At 52.6% G+C, this 21729-nt stretch overlaps 4 protein-coding genes across 4 annotated transcripts; 2 read left to right on the top strand and 2 right to left on the bottom strand.

Annotated features, from left to right (window-relative positions):
• Window positions 1-5678: 5678 nt before the first annotated feature.
• On the top strand, window positions 5679-7685 carry PpBr36_03219 (uncharacterized protein; the record flags this gene model as incomplete). Its single annotated transcript, XM_029890393.1, has 3 exons — window positions 5679-6049; window positions 6117-6325; window positions 6388-7685. The coding sequence occupies 3 exons, from the start codon at window positions 5679-5681 to the stop codon at window positions 7683-7685; spliced, it is 1878 nt and encodes a 625-aa protein (XP_029753205.1).
• Window positions 7686-10247: 2562 nt separating this feature from the next.
• PpBr36_03218 (uncharacterized protein) lies at window positions 10248-14223 on the top strand (the record flags this gene model as incomplete). The annotated part of the gene is made up of 2 exons (XM_029890392.1): window positions 10248-13735; window positions 13866-14223. The coding sequence occupies 2 exons, from the start codon at window positions 10248-10250 to the stop codon at window positions 14221-14223; spliced, it is 3846 nt and encodes a 1281-aa protein (XP_029753204.1).
• Window positions 14224-14632: 409 nt separating this feature from the next.
• PpBr36_03217 (uncharacterized protein) lies at window positions 14633-15811 on the bottom strand (the record flags this gene model as incomplete). The annotated part of the gene is made up of 1 exon (XM_029890391.1): window positions 14633-15811. The coding sequence occupies one exon, from the start codon at window positions 15809-15811 to the stop codon at window positions 14633-14635; it is 1179 nt and encodes a 392-aa protein (XP_029753198.1).
• A 2409-nt stretch (window positions 15812-18220) lies between these two features.
• On the bottom strand, window positions 18221-21391 carry PpBr36_03216 (uncharacterized protein; the record flags this gene model as incomplete). The annotated part of the gene is made up of 5 exons (XM_029890390.1): window positions 18221-18386; window positions 18600-18832; window positions 19314-19654; window positions 19832-19994; window positions 20072-21391. 5 exons carry the CDS (start codon window positions 21389-21391, stop codon window positions 18221-18223), a joined length of 2223 nt encoding a protein of 740 aa, XP_029753197.1.
• Window positions 21392-21729: the final 338 nt, after the last annotated feature.

The following is a 21729-nucleotide window of genomic DNA, read 5'->3' as shown; positions in this document are numbered from 1 at the left end:
CTCCACACAGACCATGCACCAAAAGGACGGACGGCATTTCTCTTTGAGTTCTGGTCTACCCACAATCTGTCTGTGTTCAGCCACTTGTACCGAAGAGTGGTCGAGGCCCTGTCTCTACTTTGCGTCGCCAACATTCGTCAGTATTGCGGGAGAAAAAAAAAGATGGGAATCCCTTGTTTTGATTTTCTCTCTCGGCCGGCGGCCGGCTTGTCCGTAGACTTGAAGCTTGTCATGAATTGAATTCCAATCATAGTCGGATGCTGGCCGTTAACAAATCTCAGCTATAGGACGATGGACCAGGTTGTCAGTTACAAAGAGAAAAAAAAGAAAAGAAAAAAAAAGGGCGGGTGGCAATAGAATGTGGACGCGTCGTGACTGGAGGAAGTTTCGGAGGCCAGAAAAAGGAGACGACGACGGATTGAACCAATGGGAAGGCATTGCGACTTGGGTGGAGTGAAAAAAAAAGGGCTTGTGCCTGACCTGACATGACCCGGTAGGTGCCGTTCTATCTTCCCAATGCCTGCCTACAAAGGAACAGACGAACGAACCAGGGATCCCTGTGCACCCGTCCGCCGAAAGCCTCAGGGGTAAAAGTGGGAACCTTGCATGCACACGATCCGTCTTCTGCCCTACTACAGTAGCTGTACCTAGTAAAGGAGGAATACTTGGCTCGCTGGCCTTGCTGGCCTGGAACTGTCCGAGCTGCTGTCTTGGTCTGTTTTTTGTTTTCCTCCCACCACGACTTGTGCACCGGATACAGTGTGCATACCAAGAACAGGTAGTATGTGACCCGTATCGCCCACTTGCATAGAGGTGCGGCTGTCAAATCTCCGTGGGTCAACTGTTGACTTGTTCTGTCAAACAGGCTGCTTTTAACCCTGATGCCTCATGAGTGACAGCGCATGCAAGCAAAGAAAATATAGCGAAAATGCAGGGCACAGTTCCGCCGCTTGATAAAAAAAGGAACCAACCAAAAATCCTTCCCGATCAGCTGCTGACTGTGTCTATCGATGATGTCAACAAGGCCTAGAAAAGTAAGCAAGCAAACGGCTCTATTGATTGCATTGCATCAAACGCCCCCAAAGCTGCGCTTCTTCCTTGATAACTAGGCAGCCTTTGTTTGTTACCATCCAATAGGCTGATGGCCCATCTTGGACCGTGTCGATAAAATCGGGACGGAGAGGCATGGAGGAGGCACATTTTCAGCTCACTGTTTTTTTTTTTTTTTTTTTTTTTTTTCTCCCTTCTTCCTCTCGGCAAGAACCAGCACTAAAGCCACACAAGATCAGAAATGCAACAGAAAATGTACGACAGTAAACAATGCATGAGGTACCCGTCGTTTTGGGGGTGCACAGTGTACCTGACGGTCATTCATGCATGCAGAATGCAAGGTACGGACAGGGGGTTGGGCGGTTGCACGCGAGTTTTCTGTGGTTCGTGGCAGCCTTCAAGGTCGTTCGTTGCCAGCCCGTCCATGTTCTGTAGCATTCTGCTACGCTACGTACTATAGTAATCGCATTTGTGTATCTATGCCTCTCTGACACATGTGATGTTTTTAACGTATTATGATATTTTTATATCTTATATTTCCCCCCCTCTCTTCCTTCTATACGCCCCCGCCTCTTTTGCTCACCAATTCAAAAACTTGTTTGGCAGTGATACCATGACAAGTCAGAGATGAACCTTGCGTAACTCATGCCCACTTTCGCTGTCTTATCGGCCTGTCGGGCTTGTGAGTTTGCTACAAACGTCGATGAGCGGGCATAAATGTCACCCTATGACTGGAGGTAATGGAAGACAAACCCCACGTTGGGGTCTTGGCTATAACCTTGGCAGTAAAGCGTGAGCCTTTCCACCCCAACGCGCCCCTTTTCTTGCTCCCGCTTTTTATTTTCTTCTGTGGCTTTTTTTTTTTGTCGTCCACCAAGAAAGTTTTTTGTACTAGAGAGAACATTCGGACGTGGACTGAAGGGGGAAACAAAAAGCCATTCGATGACTGGGTCCACGCGACGTGTCCGCCGCCTTTCCCGGACCGACCAGCTCACAAGCCGGCTCTCTCATCACACCATGAGGCCGCCGTCTGAAAGCCAGGACGAAAACCATTTCACCATGCGACTTCCTTCAATTATCGATCCTTAGGAGGTGGGCAGCTGAGGATTGAGGATATCCAAATTGAATTCCCCCTTTCCATTTTCCCCTGTGCGTTGGAGAATCAATTTACCACGACACGGTACTCCAAAAGTGTGGCTGAGCGGCGGAGCACGAGCCGATTGAACCGACGTCGTGTCTTCTCCGCTTCTGACTCTGCTTGGAAGGGCATGGAGGGCGGCGGTCAAGGTGATCGCCTCTGGAGCACGGGGTTTCCTTGCGATAAGTGTTGAGCGCACTGGGTTGCTTGACGTGCATGCTCCGTGCTTCCCCTCATTGATTCAGGCTTTGATAGCAAAGCAGCCCACCTCCAAGGTCGTTGTCATCCCCCGTATTTTCTTCGTATTTGTTAATTTTTGTATTTACTTTTGTGGTTTGCCAACCCTTTCTACACAAACTTTCCACAACTCATAAGCCGTATTTGCATAGCGGTTCTCTTGATTAGGCTTGTTCGGACAAAATAAAACAAACAAGACCAAAAAAAAAGAGGCGCGCACCAAAATGGTACAGCAGAACCGATGGTCCAGACGAGGAAAACCCCTGACGACGGCCCCAAAAGCTCGGAGCAGCTTCTGGCGCGGTTGTGGAATCGTCGCGGGGCTTGGGCGTTTTGCCTTGGTGGATGATTATCCGCGAGGTGGGAGGAGGCCGATCTTACTGGCTTGCCTATAGCTTGGCTTGGCAGTTCTTCCTTCGTACAGGAGAAAAAAAAATGGCGAGTTTGGTGCACAAAATACTGCCATGCAAAGCAAAATGCATATCATAGAAAAACGCATAACTGTAAATTTCTTTTGGATAAGGCGTAAGGTTCAAAATCAGACCACTGAAAGATACGCACAACGCAGTCCTTGTGTTTAGAAGTATTCTAGAAGCCATCTCATGTGTTGGCGAACTTACACTTCATTGATTGGGGCTAGCTGGATAAAGGAAAAGAAAAGAATAGACTTTGTATAAAAAAAAGCTATCATGAAATAGAGATAGGTTGAAAGAAATGCCAGGTAAATCTCACGAACCTCCATCCATGTCGTGGTAAGGTTTCCGGCCCATGGTCAAACCCGTTCACTTGCTTGGTTTTACGGTACGTGGTGGCACTTCAGCTGCCCGACTACTCAGCCTGGCACAAACATATCACGGTCGTCGTTTTGTTGATGCGTGCGGGTAAGCTGAAAACACGCAGCGACCAATAATCATCATCTCCGCAATTAACTGCTCCGCTGCATGATGGTTTCTGTAGACTACATTTGTCTGCGGTGTGCTTTGTTTACGGCTGCATGAAGTGAAAACGTATCCCCTGGATCCAACGATGCAAAGCTGGCCCCCTGAAAACGTCGAATTCCAGTCTTGTCGGTGCGTCGTCTTTTGTAACAAAACGCATCAACAAGAGGGGGCAACCGTCAATCTCCTTGGCCTTTACATGGGCAGTGCTTGGATTTTTACTCGGCCGATAAGGGAATCTTGTACCATACTGCACAAGGGAGAGGCCTGGCATCTGTGATATGTTTTTGTTTTGTTGTCTCCGAAGCCAGAAGTCTCTTTTCACTCATGGTAATGCCGTGGCTCCCGAGATCTCCCTTGGATCTTCACTCAGGTCCAGGCCATGCTCAACCATAACGTAAGCACATCGTTCCATCCTTGAGAGAGTCATCCATCATCCATTAACCCTGCGAAACAAACATCCGCTATGTTCCGATGAATAAAGTACGATTACTGTGTTCTCCAGAATGGCTTCCAATCCCCTCGAAGATGTGGTATCGTCCGCTAGCAGAAATAACCGTCAAACTTCATTCAATTCACCTAGTAATAATACAAAGCTCCGACTTTTTCCAATGCGTCCTTGCACAACTGGGGGGCTGTCATCCCATCTTTTTCCGTTACGTCTAAAAAAGGGGGTCTCACGCCCGCTCGCTCGTTGGGTCGGTTCCCAAACAGGTGGGTGGGTGTCAATCGGTCAGGTACCGCACTGTGCCACCGGCTTGGCCGTCTCTCTCTGTCTGTTTTTTTTTTTTTTTTTTTTTTTTTTTTTTTCCTCGCTTCCTTTGGTTCGGGGGGTGCCAGGACCCTGCTCGACCATGTTCTGACGCCACACCACACATCCCAGTCGAGGTCAAGTCTTGCAAGCCTGGCCGCACCGGCGCGCGCGCCCGCGCTCTGCTGCAGGCACAAGCTTGAGTTCTTTAGCATGGCTGGCGTTTGGCTGACATCAGGAGCTAGCTAAAGTACCTAGTCTGGAATCTTTTTTATTTTGGTTTATGATACTTTTGTCCTTTTAATCTGTTAAGTATTATTGAGACTTTTGCATCTATCTTTCCATCATCTCTGCTAGCAGAATTGTACTGCTGTCGGATGCTTAAGCTAAACAGTATCAAACTCAATCTGGCCGTTGAACAATGGTGAACATGCACCTGGGACTAAATATCCGTTCTACCGATCAGGTATACTGTAGACTGTGTGCGGCCTGCACATTTATCCCCTTTTCTGCCATCACCGCATGCAGATGTCACTTGACTCCCATCTTGGCCGATCTCTTCCCTGGACAGACACCAGGCAGGCATTATTCACCATTCGTTCACACCTGCGTGCTTGCCATAAGACTAGTACGATATAGGTAGGAACTGCCACCGAGCCCGCCTGGGTTCCTGTTGTTTTGGCGGCAGTGGGGACAACACACCACACCACAAGACAGTGCTTGGTACAGTGCAACCCAGCACCAACTGGGCGCTAGACTGACAGGGGTCCGATGTGTGAGCCGCCCTCCACTCCAGTCCGTCGGTTTTCTTTTTCTTTTTCCTTTTTTTAGCAGGGCCTACCATTCTCGCCCGCCGTTCTCCATCCGCACCCTGACTCCTAGGTGGCTCCTGGTTGGCTCCTGTTGTTCCTACCCTTTTTCGACTTTTTCCACCCGATGCTCGCCGCCCCCCTTTTACACACGTCTCTTCGCCGTTCCCTCTTCTTCTCGTCTCGTCGTGATCGCCAGCCCACCACACGTTTCGACCGTTCTGTTTTTTTTTCCCCCTCGTACCCCCTTCAATCCTTTTATTCTTCTTTTGCTCACCTCAGTCAATCCTTTGATATCAAATTAATTTTCCTAGCTACGTCTGGATCCCGTCACTCTCTCCGGGATACCATTTCATTCATTGTCGGCTTCACCAGCTCTTCGCGATTATTAACTACCGTGAGGCTCCATCGTACAGGACCCCCTGTAGACAATACTGTCATCCGACATTGTTGCCTGTTCGTCACTTTGCTGGACCAGCACCACGCTCCTTCAGCTTCTGAACGCGAAAGGAGCACTTCTTATCTACCTAACTACCAACTATTCCCTATTCCATATCAACCACAATCTCTCGATTCCGAACGAACTACTCCACGTGCTGGTTACGACACATCGCCTCGGATCTATCAGGAACTTGGGGGACACCTAATAAGAGCTTCTTGCAAGTTGGCACAGGAAGCAACTGGCCCAAGTTGACTTCAGCCCTTGACCGCCATTTATTTCACACGCTTGACATTGCAGTCTCGACGCGCAAGAAATGGCCACTGAGGTTAATATGCCAATGGGCCCTGGCCCCCTCGGCGAGGCCGGCTCTGTGAAGATGGAAACTGGCTCCAACATGGAGGTCTCAATCCCATCACCCGTCTCAGCTGCCACTGGCGAGCCCAACGAGACACCATCGCCATCAACGCCCGCCAACCCGAACTCGGTCTCTCGCCGTCCGCCGCGCAAAAGCACCCTGACACAGCAGCAGAAGAACCAGAAGCGCCAGAGGGCCACCCAGGACCAGCTGACGACTCTGGAGCAAGAGTTCGCCAAGAACCCGACGCCCACAGCAACTGTTCGCGATAGGATAGCCGAGGAAATCAACATGACCGAGAGGTCTGTTCAAATTTGGTTCCAGAACAGGTAAGATCCCTGTCTCATTCATGATTTCCGACGAAAGGCTTGGCTGACCAATTCATCCATGATTCAGGCGCGCCAAGATTAAGTTGATGGCCAAGAAGAGCCTGGAGACTGGCGAGGATATTGACAGTATACCGGAGTCGATGCGCACGTATCTCGCTATGCAGGCCATGGAGTCTGGTAAAGGATTTCCTGGTGCCTTCCTCGGTCGTGGTATGATGCCATATGGCCATGGAAATATGCTCATGGCGGGAGAGCAGGGCGGGCCCAGCAAAGTTGGTAAGTCTTTAATTCACTAGACATGAGCAACGAGTGCATTTGGTGATGCTAACCGACCGCAGTGATTCACCATCTTACCTGCCGGTCCCTGAGCATCGGAAAGTGGACACGTGTAGGCCAGAACACGATGGATCTGATTGTTTTCTACTCGCCCGACAAGTGCACCATGACCTACTACATCAACAACGAGCAGGCAGGGTACAAGATCGAGTATCACTTCTCGTGCATCAAGAGCATATGCGTTGAGAATGCTGATGACCCAACCAAGGTCGGAGGCATCGTCATCGAGCTGAACCGACCCCCAAGCTTCTTCATGGACCAGTCGCCGACCTCGAATGGCTTCTTCCAGTGTGGCGACTTCACCGAGGACCAGCAGGCATCTCAATGTCTCGTTCACCACCTCGGCGGCAACCCCAAGGTGCTCAGCGGTCAGCTCGCCAAGCTGGTATCCCTCGAATCATTCATGAACCGTCACAACACCATGGCCTACCACCCCGATCCGATGGCCCACGGTGGCATGCCTGTGTCTGCTCCAGTCTCGCCCACCAACAGGCCCTCGTCCCAGCCGAATTTTGCACAGCCGCATGTGGGATTATTCCAAGAATCCCAGTGGGGTATCTCGCCAGCGCACCATGTCATGCGTGGTCCCGGCCACAAGAGGCAGCGTAGTCGCTCCGTCCCGATCGCTGTCGACTTCTCGATGCTGCAAACCCCGATGCCGTCATTCTACATCCAGCACCCTGGAGAGGCTCAGCCGCAGCCGCATAGCCCCAACATCTATGCTCCAGTGCCTCAGCAGCCGCACGCGCTTTCGCCTCCCGGCCCCGGCCTGCGCATCGATACGCAAGCTGGTTTTGGACTCGATATGCGCCAGTATCCCATGTCAGCGACGACTGCTCCTTCACCCTCTGAATACAACAGCCCGTCTTTCTTTTCCCAGGCGCCTGAGAACACCCCGCTCCCCGCATCCAACTTCAACACGCCCTACAGCAGCACCTTTCTGTCGCCTATGATGAATGCTACGAACCTGAATGTCCCTCAGTCAGTGTCTCCCATCTCGTTCGCCGGCGGAGACCCGGCAATCGTTGATCAATCGCCTCCAATGTCTATGCTGGGGCGTAGCGCCTCGGCCGACCTTTACCATGGCGGCGACTCGTCCGCGATCTCGGATGACGGTCACAGCCTGAACGATATGTACTCGAAGCATGCCATCACCCTGCCAATGCACCCTCCTCATTCGCCCGCTTTCGTCGAGCCTAGCCAGGCCGAGCTTGACATGAACCAATTGGTCCAGTTTGATACGGTTGACCCATCTAGTCTGTCTCCCGAGAGCGTTCACCAAGGCATTGGTGGCCAATGAGCCGGTCATTGTCTGGACCGACTGAGCATTCTTTGCTTTGGATAATTTTGGCTGCATTCGGCCGCTACCTAATAGCATGGAGCCAATAAAAGTTGAACTACGGCTAGCCCTGGGCGCTTTTGTGAAGCCTGGAGCGGCACTTGAGGTGGTGAGGGAGTTTCATTTAAAGACAGGATATGACACATATACCCAATCTGGCGCGATTTCATTAATGGGAGGAACGGTTGTTGGCTTTTTTTTTCAGTAATTTTCACTCGACTCTTTTGACCTCTTCTTTTTCTGGTATATACATTCTGGCGTTTTTCTGGCATCTGGATAATTCGTCTACCCAGATCGAAAAAATTTCTTATTCTGATGTACCTTGGGGTCGCACCGTGCGGTCCAGTATCAAAACATTTACAGCCATATGCGCGGATGTTTTTTGATAGGTGGTACTTTTCGATCGTCTCTCCTTTTTTTTTTCTCTTCTTTCACTTGTTCGGTACGATGTTGATTTTTCCTTGATTATCTTGGGCATACGAAGGGCCCGGGCGGATGCCCGCGCACCATTTTCCAGAAAAAAAAACATTATTTCCTTCCTTTTGCTCAGGGAGTGAGGTGGACTTGTCACTTGTTTATAAACCGTCGAAAAGGGTGATGACTACCTAGTTTTAGTATCGCATCATTGCTCGCCTCTTGGACGGCGACACTTAATATTTATATCAGTTCGAGCACATACTTCTTGCCCAAGGATACGAATGCACGCTTTGGCAAGGGGGCATGGTGATTCTTAGCTGCTGGGCTTTGTTTTCTTCACGAGGGTGTCTGAGCGCGCGGGGAGCGTCTAAATAGCATCTGATCCTGCGAAGGTTTTACCGTTCAAAAGTCGGTTGGCATTGCGGGGCTGAAGGTCTAGGGGAAATCCAGGGCTTTTCAACTGTATTCGAAGTTTCTAGTCCAGACTCTATTGTGAGGGTTGTCGATGTTTGTTTACTAGCCAACATGTGATCAATTATCTATCCTCCTGTCAGTTGTTCGGATCAACTTTTGCGGGACAAATTGGCTTCGTTAGTAATCAGAGTACTTTGTAAAATGGACTTATCTGGCGAGTGTCGGTCGTATTATAGCACTTGGCGATTCCGATTTTGGACGATATCATATATTTAAAATGTATGCAGGTCGGAAGGGAAGCTACCTTACTTCTTACCCACCCAGGTAATCATGTATGCAAGTGCAAAGTCTATGACGCTTAATTGATAATTAGCGACAAACCAGTTCGTTCAGTTCAAGGACGGGGTGCTGAAAAAGAAACAATACGACGTTACGCACGGTTCCGATTTGCTCCATTAGCCACGAGCGAGCAAAAGCATGGAAACAAGAGCTACATAAGGTGAAACGCCGAGTCAACGGACTTTTTTGGGGGTTCACTTTTGCTCGGCGAAGGGGAGCACTCTCGAGCTTACCTGGCGGGGCTGGCTACGGAAGCCTCGGGTGCCAACGCTTGATCGACCGGCTTGGCAGCGGTAGAGTGTAGGTTGTCCTGACAAATGGAGGAGCTCGACATTTCTGATGGAGGGTGGGTGGGCAAGTCCGCCAAGCGTGCGCGTTTGTGCTGCGCCTCCTTGGGGTTACGAAATCAGCTCCCAGAATTGAAAGAATCGATCGTTGTTCACCTCTCACAAGAACTTTAGGGATATTAGACTTTTTGACGTTTTTGTTTTTCTTTTCTTATTTTTCGGGCGATTTTGTCTGCTTCTTGGTGATCCTTCCCCCCCCCNNCCGCACCTCATTCTCTTCCGAACTTTTGGCAGTGGAAGTTACCAGCAGCTCTTTCTCTGCACCGATACATCGGGTACCGGGATATCGATCAGTCTTTACCCACCAACTAGCTGCTCCCCGCAATCTGAAAAGCTCGGGCTTGACTCGCTGGGTTGCTCGATCAGTTTAGCGCCCTATATCCCGTCCCGTCATTCGAGGCAACACCCAGTTCCCAACGAGGCAATTGGTGGGTTTAGACGTCATTAACCTGGGCGGTACTAGTCTAGAGGTAGAACTCTAATGTGAGGGTTACTTAGCGTTCGTTGTATGGGCTCTTTCTCCCCAGCTAGCTACCCTTCGAGAACAGGCGCCGTTCCCATTTGCAGCTTCTTTCAACAGTTTCGCGCGGCCAGAGTGTATTTTTTTTTTTTTCTTTCTCTTTCTTTATTTCTATTTTTATCAACTTTGTTTTTGATTTGGCGTTGTCAACAGCCAACAATACTGCACGAATAAGGCGCTTTCTTCTCGTACTCTTATTTCACCTCTCAGCAAGAAGCACATACACACATGTCAATTTCAACAAGCTCCTCAGAGCCCGCATGGCGCGGAGTCGCTTGGAATTGATGCCATGTGTTCTGGTGTCTCGATAGCTAGGGCTAACTAGTTGGGGCATTTGATTTTCCGCGCAGCAGACTCTCGGTTACTTGAGCCGCAACAACATTGACGTTGGATCCTGCAGAAGCAACTAAAACGCAGGCAGGACAAAAAAAAGGGGGCGGTTTGAAAGAGGTTTTTTTTTTCCCGGGTGGAAGATAGGATTCAGAAATGGCGCCGCCACCGCAAGCTATGGGAGGGGATACCCGAATACCGGCCCAGCTGCAGACTCGTAGACGCAGACGGCATCTACGTATAGCCGACGCCATCCATGGGACCTCGGAGAGCGCGGCGGCCATATGGCGCCGGTATGTGACGGCCAATTTGGAGCGCCTCTCGGCCGCGATGCCGTCTTTCCACAGGTCTATCCCGCCCAGCCGTGACGGGCGCCAGGTCCCGCTCGGCGCGCGCTGGCGGGACGGGGTCGAGCTGCGCGACGAACGCACCGGCAAGCCCTACGTCTCAAACTTTATCCGGTCGAGCCGCTATACGATCTGGGATTTTCTGCCGCGCCAGCTCGCCTACCAGTTCATGAAGATTGCCAACTTTTATTTTCTCATCATCGCCATCCTGCAGCTGATACCGGGCCTCAGCCCCGTCGCATCGTACACGACCGGCGCGCCGCTCATTGTATTTGTAGCTTTCAGCATGGCCAAGGAGGGCTACGACGACTACCGGAGGTATAAGCTTGACCTGGTGGAGAACCGCAGCTCCGCCTGGGTTCTGGACCCCAACGGAGCCGTGAGGACTCGATTAGAGCGGTCCAAGAAGGGTAGGGTCGGGGTGAGACGCTCCAATAAGCGCGAGAGGACCGACGAAGAGGCTGGGCGAGATGTCCATGACGGGACGGAGCTGCGCCAGATAGGTGAGGGTGAGCAGAGTGGCGGGGGCAAACAGGGCGGACACACAGCCCACCATAGTACGGTCAGGCAGGAAGTCTGGTCACATGTCCAGTGGCAGGACATAAGAGTTGGGGATGTCGTGCGCCTGCAGAGGGACGAGCAGGTGCCGGCAGACTTGGTCCTGCTTTCGGCATCAGGCACGAACGGGATCGCCTACATCGATACTATGGCTTTAGATGGGGAGACGAACCTCAAGAGCAAACAGGCATGTCCCTTGCTTGCTAAGCGCTGTGGCACCGTGTCAGGCATCTGTCACTGCGATGCCACGGTGGTCGCCGAGGACCCAAATCTGGACATTTACTCGTTCGACGGCAGCGTCCGCGTCGGCGACAAGACGATGCCGCTGACCAGAGACCAAGTGGTGTTTCGCGGCTCCACGATGAGGAACACTCGGGAAGCATACGGCCTCGTCATCAACTCTGGTGAGGAGTGTAAAATCCGCATGAACGCACACAAGAGCGTGCGTGCCAAATACCCAGCCATGCAGGCCGTCACGAACCGCATCGTCTTGCTGCTTATCGTGGTCCTTGTCATGTTGGCTGTGGGCCTCAAGATTGGCAACGACGAGTTCGAAGCAGAGTTCGGCCCGACCAACTGGTACATGTTTGGAGTCCGCTTGAGAGTCAGCGAACAGGTCTTTGGCTTCATCATCCTATTAAACACTCTGATCCCATTGTCTCTCTATATCAGTCTCGAGGCCATCAAAATCGGGCAGCTTTGGATGCTGCAGGACATCGAGATGTACGACGCCAAAAGCAACACGCCCATCGTCGCCAATACCACTACAATCATCGAAAACCTGGGCCAGGTGAGCTACATCTTTTCCGACAAGACTGGCACGTTGACCGAGAACGTCATGCGCTTCCAAAAGCTGAGCCTTGGTGGCTATGTATGGAACCACGACATGGGCATCAGCGACAAAGCCTCCGAGGCCGAGCTGCAAACACAGGAGTTGATGCGGCACCTGCAACAGAGTCCCGAAACGCCCCTGTCGGAGAGGGCGCTGCACTTTATCCTCTGCATGGCTTTGTGCAATACCTGTTTGCCGGAACAAACGGACAAGGGCGATATCGAGTACCAAGCTGCCTCCCCGGATGAGCTAGCCTTGGTAAATGCAGCGAGAGAGCTGGGCTACGTCGTGATAGATCGCGACAGCGAAACCATCAAGCTGCAGCGCCCGGGCAGTGACAGCGACGAAGATTTAGACGTTGGCACATATACTATCTTGGATGTCATTGATTTCACCAGCGATCGCAAACGCATGTCGGTCGTTCTGAAGACTCCCGAAGGTCGCATATTGTTGTTGAGCAAGGGAGCAGACAGCGCTTTGCTGCCACGCCTAAGGTTGAAACAGTTGGTGGATCGAGTGGCAGCTGCCGTCAACAGACGGACGAAGAGGCGGCGCAGCATGCGCATGGAGTCGGCCAAGAAGATGTCCGGCCCGGCCAGCCCAAGGCCGATCGGGGAATGGTCAGAATTTGGATGGCGCGATGACCATTCCTCCTCGGAAGTTGCAATGCTTTCAGACGAGGATATCTTTGAGGCGTGCTTCAGGCACATCGATGACTTTGCTTCGGAGGGACTGCGCACGCTCCTGTTTGGCTACCGCTATCTTGAAGAGGCAGACTACGCAGCATGGAAACGAGAGTATCACGAGGCGGAGACGAGTCTGGTCGACCGCCAAGCTCGCATCGACTCGGTAGCTGAAAAGATTGAGCTGGAGCTGGAGCTTGCGGGCATCACGGCGATTGAGGATAAACTGCAGGATGGCGTGCCAGAAACCATCGACAAGCTTCGGCGTGCCAACATCAAAGTGTGGATGCTGACCGGTGACAAACGCGAGACGGCAATCAACATTGGGCATTCTGCCAAGATCTGCCAACCCTTCTCCGATATATTTGTGCTGGATGCTTCGGCAGAAGGGCCACACATTGACGAAACCATGGAAGGAGTGCTGCGTGAAGTCAAGGAGGGGACCATCGAGCACTCGGTTGTAGTCATTGATGGACTGACGCTGACCCAGGTCGACAGGGCCAAGGCCTCCAAGGATCTCTTCTACGATCTCTTGACCCGAGTCGACGCCGTCATCTGCTGCCGAGCATCGCCGGCGCAAAAGGCGGTGGTGGTGCAATGCATCCGCGACAGGGTGCCAGGGTCCCTGACGCTGGCGATCGGCGACGGGGCCAACGACGTCGCCATGATCCAGGCGTCGCACGTGGGCATCGGCATCTCGGGCAAGGAGGGCCTCCAGGCCGCCAGGATATCCGACTACTCGATCGCGCAGTTCCGCTTCCTGCAGCGGCTCCTGCTCGTGCACGGGCGGTGGAACTACGTGCGGACCAGCAAGTACATCCTCGGCACCTTTTGGAAGGAGATCGTCTTCTACCTGAACCAGGCCCTGTTTGCGCGCTACAACGCCTACACGGGCACGTCGCTCTTCGAGTCGGCGAGCCTGACCGTCTTCAACGCCCTCTTCACCCTGCTCGCCGTCGTGCTCATGGGCGTCCTCGAGCAGGACCTCTCGGCCGAGACCCTGCTGGCCTTCCCCGAGCTGTACGTCCTCGGCCAGAAGGACAAGGGGCTCAACTTTGTAAAGTACCTCAGCTGGATGGTGCTCGGCGCCGCCGAGGCCCTCGTCATCTTCTTTACCGTCTTCGCCGCCTACTCGCCCGCTTTTTCCGACGACGACACGACCATCTTCCCGATTGGAAATGCCGTCTTTACCGCCGTGGTTCTTTTTATTAACATCAAAATGCTGTATGTCGTTCCTCCTTTCAATTTTCTTTTTTTCTTATTTCCAAAAACCCCTCCGTCTCCTTTGAGTCGGAAAAAAATAAAAGAAAACTAGTGGCCAAATGGACTAACCGCTCGACACAAAACGAGACAGCCTGATCGAAATGCACCACAAGACCTGGATCGTCCTCGGCGGATTCTTCATCACCGTCACGGGCTGGTTCGTCTGGAACCTATTCCTGGCGCTCATCTACGGCCGCACCATCGGGCCCTACACAGTCCGGGGTTCCTTCATCCACGGCTTCGGGCGCGTGCCCAAGTGGTGGCTTGCTGTCGTGGCGGCGCTGATGGCGGCACTCCTGCTCGAGCTCATGGTAAAGAGCATTCGGAGGGTCTACTTCCCGTCCGACACCACCATCATGCAGGAGATGGAGGCCGAACAACGTCGGAAACAGAGTCAGGCTGCCAAACGGCATCAGGCGGAGAGGGCGCAAGAGGGAGGGCGGCCATGATCATGACATATTTATACGCTTTATGTAGATACACGAATATGATATACGGAACACAGTACACTAGCTCTAGTCTCTTAACACGATGCTTCACCTCGCCTCATTTCTGGGTTGACATCTTCATGAGACTGACTGCTGCCGCAACAATACAATTAGGTCCGTTCGACGTCGACGCGAGAAAAGAAGAACGGTTTAAAGTTTGCGGTGCTATGCTAATACAGGACATGGCTTAAGCCAATAGCAAAGATCCTCCCTTTATAATTCTACCCCTTTTTATTCAAACTCGGGTGCGCCCGTACCACAAGGGCACAACCGCTAAAACGATACATGGGCAAGAGACGACACATGTGCAAGTCCTCAAGATGGCCTGGCGTAAAGGGATATACATAGAGATCAGTCAAGGGTGTGTCTGTCAAGTGCTTTCTGGTTTTGGGGCCGAAGCAGCATCGTTAGGCTCGGACACAGGCGTGGGCACCTCTTTCACCGTGGGAAGCTTGGTAGCATTTGGCGCCGGAGTTGCCGTCTCGGGGGGCATTTCGTCAGCCGACACTCGATGGGGTACAGGCGCGGGGGAAGCAGGTTTCACCGTCGAAGGGTCGTACGTCAGTCCGAGAGCGTCGCCAAGGGTCTTGAACAAACCACGCTGCTGCTGGAGCTGCGGAGACTGCCTCGGTGGCACCTCTGGAGGCGCAGGAAGCTTCTTGTCGGCATCACGCAAGGCCTTGACGGCTGTCAGAGCCGCATTGGACTTGCGACGAGCGAGTTCGGCAGCCTCTGTGGCGATCCGAGCCTTCTCTTCGGCGGCAAGAGCGAGCGAGTTGAGGCGTGAGGCAATGGCGACGGCCTGTTGCGTCTCCTGGTGCGTGGCGTTCTCAACAAGGCTGTGGCGGCGTGAGGCATTCTTTGCAGCGTGTCGGGCCTTGTCGGTCTGCAGGTCGGCCTGCTCGGCCAAAGACCGTAGGCGCTCTGCCACGTCGGCTCGCTCCTCGGGGCCGGCCTCAACCTGGTTCATCACGGTTTCGTGGGCCAGGCTGTAGCGGCGTATGGCCTCGTCAGCCTCTGTCTGGGCCCGTTGGGCATCGAGCTCGGCTTGGTCGGCCAAATCCCTGAGACGGGCGGCCACATACGCCATCTCGACCGTCTCGCGGTCAGTCTCACGCTTCGTCAGGGATTCGAGGCGTGAGGCGGCGGCTGCGGCCTTTTTCTGCTCCTGTTGGGCGTGCGAGAAGCGGGCCTCCTGGTCCTCGGCCCGGTTGAGACTGTAGCGTGTCTGATTCAGTTCAGCCTGGAACGTCGAGCCCTCGTCTGACCGCTTCTCACGCCTCAGCTGCTTCCTCGTCTTGAACAGGTCGTCATCCAGAGGCTCGCAGCACGATGTCCGCCGCGATGCTGTTATCCGCTGCTGGTCCTCAGCGTATTGCGGGTGAGGTGTGGGGTGGCGAGTCTCGTTGAGAATCCTGTCGGCATAGACGAGTTCGCTGGCCGAAAGGGGGCGGTGCTTCTTCTGATGGTAGTAGTCTTCTTCTGCCTGTCCGGGTCCCTCGTAGTGTCGTCGGCCGTGGTGACCGAATAGGTGATTACAACAACCCATCGTCTGGTTGTTGGTTGGGAAGGAGTAAGGAAAGGATATTTGTTCACGATATGTTTACGGAATATAAACCCTTGATCAAAGAGTGAGGACGTTGAAATTAGGAATCTTGTGTTGCTAGGACTTGTAGCGATACCGTGCTGCTAGACTAGACTAGAACTAGTCTAGATAGTGAGAGAATAATGATGGAATGAGCAATGATCCGAGTGCTGCTGTTGTTGTTGTTGTTGTTGTTGTTTGAGATTGACGCTCAGGAAATTTTAGATGCGGAGATGAGGAACTAATTGTTCAGACGTTTGGTGGCATATTGTTTGTCCAAGCAAAGGTGCGAGATAGTTGACATGTTTTTGCTTGCTCATGAGGTGGATTTTTCCTGGGGGTCAGCATCTTCATCACTCAAGAGGAAAGAGATGCCCAAAGAATGTCGACAGCAGCAGCGATCAAGCGATCAAGCGAGAGGGAGAGAAACAAAGAGGCAGTGAAGGCGTCTTCTGCAACGTTCCTTCCTTTCTGAAGATGACTAGAACAAAAAGTCGAGGCAGCCGCGAACGACTCTGACTGCTATCTTCGAGAACCATCTCTCTGTTTCACCTGGAAGAGAAATCGCTATCTACAACCCTTTGCAGTGCAAGTATTCAGGCACAGCCCATAGTGAAGATAAGAAAGATATGGAATATTGATATGAGCTACGTTGTATACTAATAGACCCCAGCATGATTCAGTTAGATATCGGCCTTGGCAATGATTGGTATATCCGTGATACGTCTGTCTATCCAAGGTGCCGGCAACACATGACGATCTAGTAACGACGACCTCAAACATCAAGGCGGTAGCTATTGGGGCTCGCAGCAAACGGAAAACAATGCACACCACCCAGTGCTTTTGAAATTCAGCCTCATGCCAACACGGCTGATTCAGGGCATTGATACTTTGTTATCATGGCAGTGAAGCTTACCACATCTTCGTCAGAGTTCCCGAGGCCCCCTTGTGGAATGTGACAGGCCGAGAGTGGCTGGCGATGAGAGAAAGGTGCATTGCAAAGTTAGAAGTCATCTGAATAATATTACGCGTCGTGACGACCGGACCCGAGCATGATTAGCGGGTCTCGTGCGGCCCGAGACCAATGCTGCCTCCAACTCATGGCAGGTGGCCGATTTGATTACCAGACGTGGGCAAAACTCAGGCTCGGAGGCTGTGACAAAATACTATGTAGGCGCAGATGGAGTCAAAAGAGTGAGCGCCGCATCAAAAAAAAAAAAAAAAAAAAAAAAAAAAAAATTCGAACCGAGCTAGGACTATCGTGGTAAATCATATGACGCTAAGGCTGTCACCATCACGTCACTCAAAACTAAATTCAGGCAGGGCAGCACTCGGTGGTGCAGGCTGCGTTGCTTTTTCAACGAGCCAGGGGTAAGAATTTGTGATATATGGGAACATGCAACCGATTTGGTCGTAGATGTTGTTCACTGTTGAAGTCGTCCGTATATCTTTGCGGGTTATTTACGCGGCTGCCTTGGAATCGAACTGCTATGTGCTTCTCATATGGCAGAACGGTACGCCGCGCCAATGAAAAAAGAAACCAATAGAAGCAGAAAAGAAAATCGACCTGCCGCCTATTCCGTTTGCAGCATGATGGCATGTGATGTCGATCTGCTGCTTTGGATCGTTGACTCGCGCTGGAGAGACTTGGCTCAAGTCAAGAAAAAAAAAACTTCGAGGCATATTTGAACATCCATCAGGTACAAACTTTTCCATCATGTACTTCCCTCATGCGTTGACGGACTTGTTGGGTGGACAAAAGCCTCCAGAGGCGAGTACGAAAAAGAAGATGAATTGCTTCGTAGACGGCAACTGCTAGCTTCTTCTTGGACAGTGTAAACCAACGGGCAGCACCAGTTACGAATCACTACTATCCCATAGGCCCCGGGTTGACCAACAGCGACCATCGGCCCCGAAGCCTCGAGTAATGTCATGCCGGTTCGGAAAGTCAACAACATGACTAGTCTTGAACTAGAACAAGGCAAAAGAAGCACATACGCGTCCCTCGTAGCAGTGCTTTGACGTGATTTGCCAAGCTTTTCCAAGATACACTCTATAGGTGTCAAGCTTATTGACTAAATTTCCTGACATGGGAAATCGACCGGCCATGCCCAAGACATGGGCAAACGATCCGGAAGCTTAGAATCGGAATCGGACGAATAGGAATGGAAGAAAGAAAAGAAAAAAAAACAAGACTCGGACGGCGGGAAATGGGCTCAGTATTCTAGATGGTCCATAGACGAGGCGAAACAAACCATGGCACCTAAAAAGACGAAAAAAAAAGAAGAAACAGAAAAGAAATCTCGCAGATTTTTTCCTCCCTTTCTGCCAGCCCAAAACAACGTCATCCCTTGCAGGGTCGAAAAAGTCAGACTAGACTAGAGGCTTGATGTCAGATTGGCTATCGTCATGGCAGAGCTCCAGGTCCAGAAGATCGGACTGGTGAACCTTGTGACGGCCCTCACAAACCTTCCAGGTCATGCTCTCGAGAGGCGGCGATTCCTGACCGTGGTACGCAAGAAGACTGTACGTCAGCGGCCTGCGGTAGGGGAGCGCGGTTGGAGATACAAATAGGGTTCAGATCCTATGGTTTTTCCCGTAAATAGGGGGTGGAGAGTTTGCAGCACTCAGCACCTCACCCATCAGCCCGTCTCGCTCACCATATTCCCTGCAGTGGAGCTTTTTTTTTTGGAAAGATACCAAAGAAAGAGACAGGAAAGAAATACCACCCGAGGAACCCTCAGACGTATACAGCAAAATGTATATCTCCGTGGCGGCAGCTCTCCTGGCACTCGTGGCCACCGCCGGTGCCGTGCCAGTCGGGACTGAGACATCCCTCCACTCGGCCTTGAACTCGACATTGCCGACCAACGGGACCTCGCGAGCGCAGAACAACACCAACTTCTTGACCTTGGGCTCTCGCAGTCTCAATGACACATCTGCGTCGAAAAACATGACGTTCTTGCTGAACATGACGTCCAATAACTGAGAGCCACCGGCAGTTAATGTAAGCAGTGAACTCTCGCTCTTATCATTGGGGGGAAAAAAAGCCCAGTTACTGACTCCAAAACCAGTTAGTTGCTAGGTTCGACATGGCTGAGAAGCTGGATTGGATGAGGGAAGAAAAGGAAACGGCTGGAAAAGGCGTATTAGTGGCCTGTCTCTACATCACGTCTGGCATGGAGACTTTTCCTTTGTTGTCGGGACAGGGGGGGAAATAACTGCTCACATCATACAACCCATATCACCCGAGGGGGGGCGCACTAGAGCTTGCCCACAGTCACATCGTTAAAACATCAATGGGGGGGCTGGACTGACCCATATACCTTCCGTATATCTTGTGTATTGTATATGCAAACCGCCTTGGCTAGAACCCGCAGTCAATTTAACAAATAATACACAAGTAAAAAAAGTAAAATAATGCACAAACCCATAACCTCGCGAAATCTCACTCAACAGCACCAACCTTCCCCCCTCTTCTGAGCCCTAAGAACGTGATGATCGGGACCAACGCTGCCGCACCAAACATGAGCCAGAACGCAGCGTGGTAGCCGGCGAGCGTGGCCTCGTTGGCGGGTGGCGACGACGACGACGACGACGACGACAGGTCCGTCGGGGGTGCCGCTGCGTTGCCGACACCGGCGGATCCGCGATAGCCGCGGGCGACGGCGGACGAGACCACCGCCGTGAGGCCTAGACCGACTGAATTCCCCACCTGGGAGACGGCGTTGAAGACGGCGCCCGCAAGGGACTGGGACCGACCGTCGTAGACTCTCGAGATTATAAGGTTGGAGACGGTGAATAGCACTGCCGTTATGGGGGGTGGCGATTAGTGATCATATGGAGTTTTGTGAGCTGTTTTTTTTTTTTTTTTTTTTTTTTTTTTTTCAAATCTAGTGATTTTCGATCAACGGTCACTGGTTTATGCAATGCAAAGAATGCAGACTTGATCAAAAAAAGGAAAAAAAAACAAGCCTAACTCACCGTCTGGATGCAGCGGCGACAAGAGCATGGCAAAAAATGCACCCTTCCAATAACCCCAGCCAGGTCTGACCAGGGCCATGATGAGAGGAGAGAAGAGACTGAAGATGGCCGACACGACCACCAGCCATCTGACCTCGACTGTTTCTACGAGGTATCCAGTGACCTGTTTCAATAGTCCAAGGTAGCAGTCAGTATACCAACCCAGCCCGAGACAGGAGAATTCCAAGAGGCACCGTTTACAATATTGGTAGCGGCCCCGACGAGCACCATGGGCAAGAAGCGCAGCGAGGTCTGCAGGGCGGTGATGTGCTCGATGCGCTCAAAGTACAGGGCCGAAAAGTACTGAAAGGCGTTGAAGACGGCCCAGGTGAAGAAGACGGCGGCGCAGGTGGACGAGAAGGCGGCCTTGCGCCACAGGCTGTTTGGTATCAGGGCGGGCCGGTCCAGGCGCTCCTGCCGGCCAACCCACAGCGTGAAGGTCGGCAGCAGGAGGGCGGCGACGACGAGCAGCGCAATGTTCTGCGGCGCCACCATGCGGTCGTAGTCCCTGCTCACCACGCTGAAGACGTACGACAGGAAGCCCATCGAGGCAGAGATGACCAGCGTGCCGGTCCAGTCGACGTCGCGCGCCAGCCGGGATATCAGCGGCCTGGGTTTGCTATTGCGATTGGCGGCGGCGGCAGTCACGGTGGCGTCTGTGGCTTCTTCTTGTTCTTGTCCTACTTGCTGCTGCTGGTGATCCGCCTCCTGCTCCTCCTCCTCCTCCTCCTCTTCTCCATCCCGCGGTGGCGACGGAAGCACGACCAGTGCGCAGACGGCCAGGACGGCATTTATGCCACCCGATATGTAAAAGCCAAAGCGCCAGCCGACAGTGTCGGTAAAGATGCCGCCTAGAATCAGACCGGTGGAATAGCCGAGCGGCTGGCCCATGCCCTGGAAGGCAAAAGCCATGTTGCGCCAGCGGCCGGCGCCGAAGCCGTTGGTGGTCAAGCTGACGGCGGTGGGGAGGCACATGGCGATGGACACGCCCAGGACGGAGCGGAAGGCGATGAGCTGGGAGCCCGTGGAGCTGCGGCCGACGCCGAGGGTGAAGGCGGCGTAGAGGCAGGCGCCGGTGACCCAGACGCGCTTGGGGCCGATGATGTCGGCGCCGGCGCCAAAGACGAGCAGCGTGCAGCCCGCGGCGAGCGAGTAGACCGAGGCAGGCCACAGGAGGAGGGAGTCGTCCAGCTTGACGTCGCGGGCCATGGTGGGCAGCGACACGGTCAAGATTCCGGAGCCCATCGTGTTGAGGAAGCTCACGCCCGAGAGAGTAGCGATGACCAGGCACGCGCGGAGTTTGCTCATTCCTTGATGACGGCCATGTGGGCTGACGTTGTTGCCGTTGTTATTGTTGTTGTTGTTGTTGTTGTTGCCTGATGGCGACTGGGGTTCGGTCGATGATGCATTTCCTGGTGACGACGATATGTCTGCTGGGTCGCCCGTGGAATTGGGTGCATTTACGGTTGTTGACGGCCCAGCAGCGTCCTGCAGGTCCGGGACAGCCGCTACGGCCGTCATGATTAGGGGCACCTTAGGTCACTAAATTTGCCTGCCTTGGGATCCACTCTAGGAGCCTTACAGTGCTGCTGTGCTGTATTGTTGGATGTTTGGATGGGTGTCACAGACAGGAAGGAGGGTTAGGGTATGACTGCTTGGAATTAGCCCCTGAAAGCATGTAATTCAAAGAGAAAGGGGGGGATTCGTTCAAACAATAAAAACTTGAGTGTTGAGTTTGGCTCATTTTCGTCTTTGAATTCGGCATCAGAAGAAAAGGAACTCTTGTCCCAGAGTAAACATTCTCATCCAGCCCTTGAAATACTACACTCGGGGGCAATATCAGCTCATGAGACAAATAA

Source organism: Pyricularia pennisetigena, chromosome 3 (assembly GCF_004337985.1).
Source record: "Pyricularia pennisetigena strain Br36 chromosome 3, whole genome shotgun sequence".
Lineage (NCBI taxonomy): Eukaryota > Fungi > Ascomycota > Sordariomycetes > Magnaporthales > Pyriculariaceae > Pyricularia > Pyricularia pennisetigena.
This window is presented reverse-complemented; position numbering and strand designations above follow the sequence as displayed.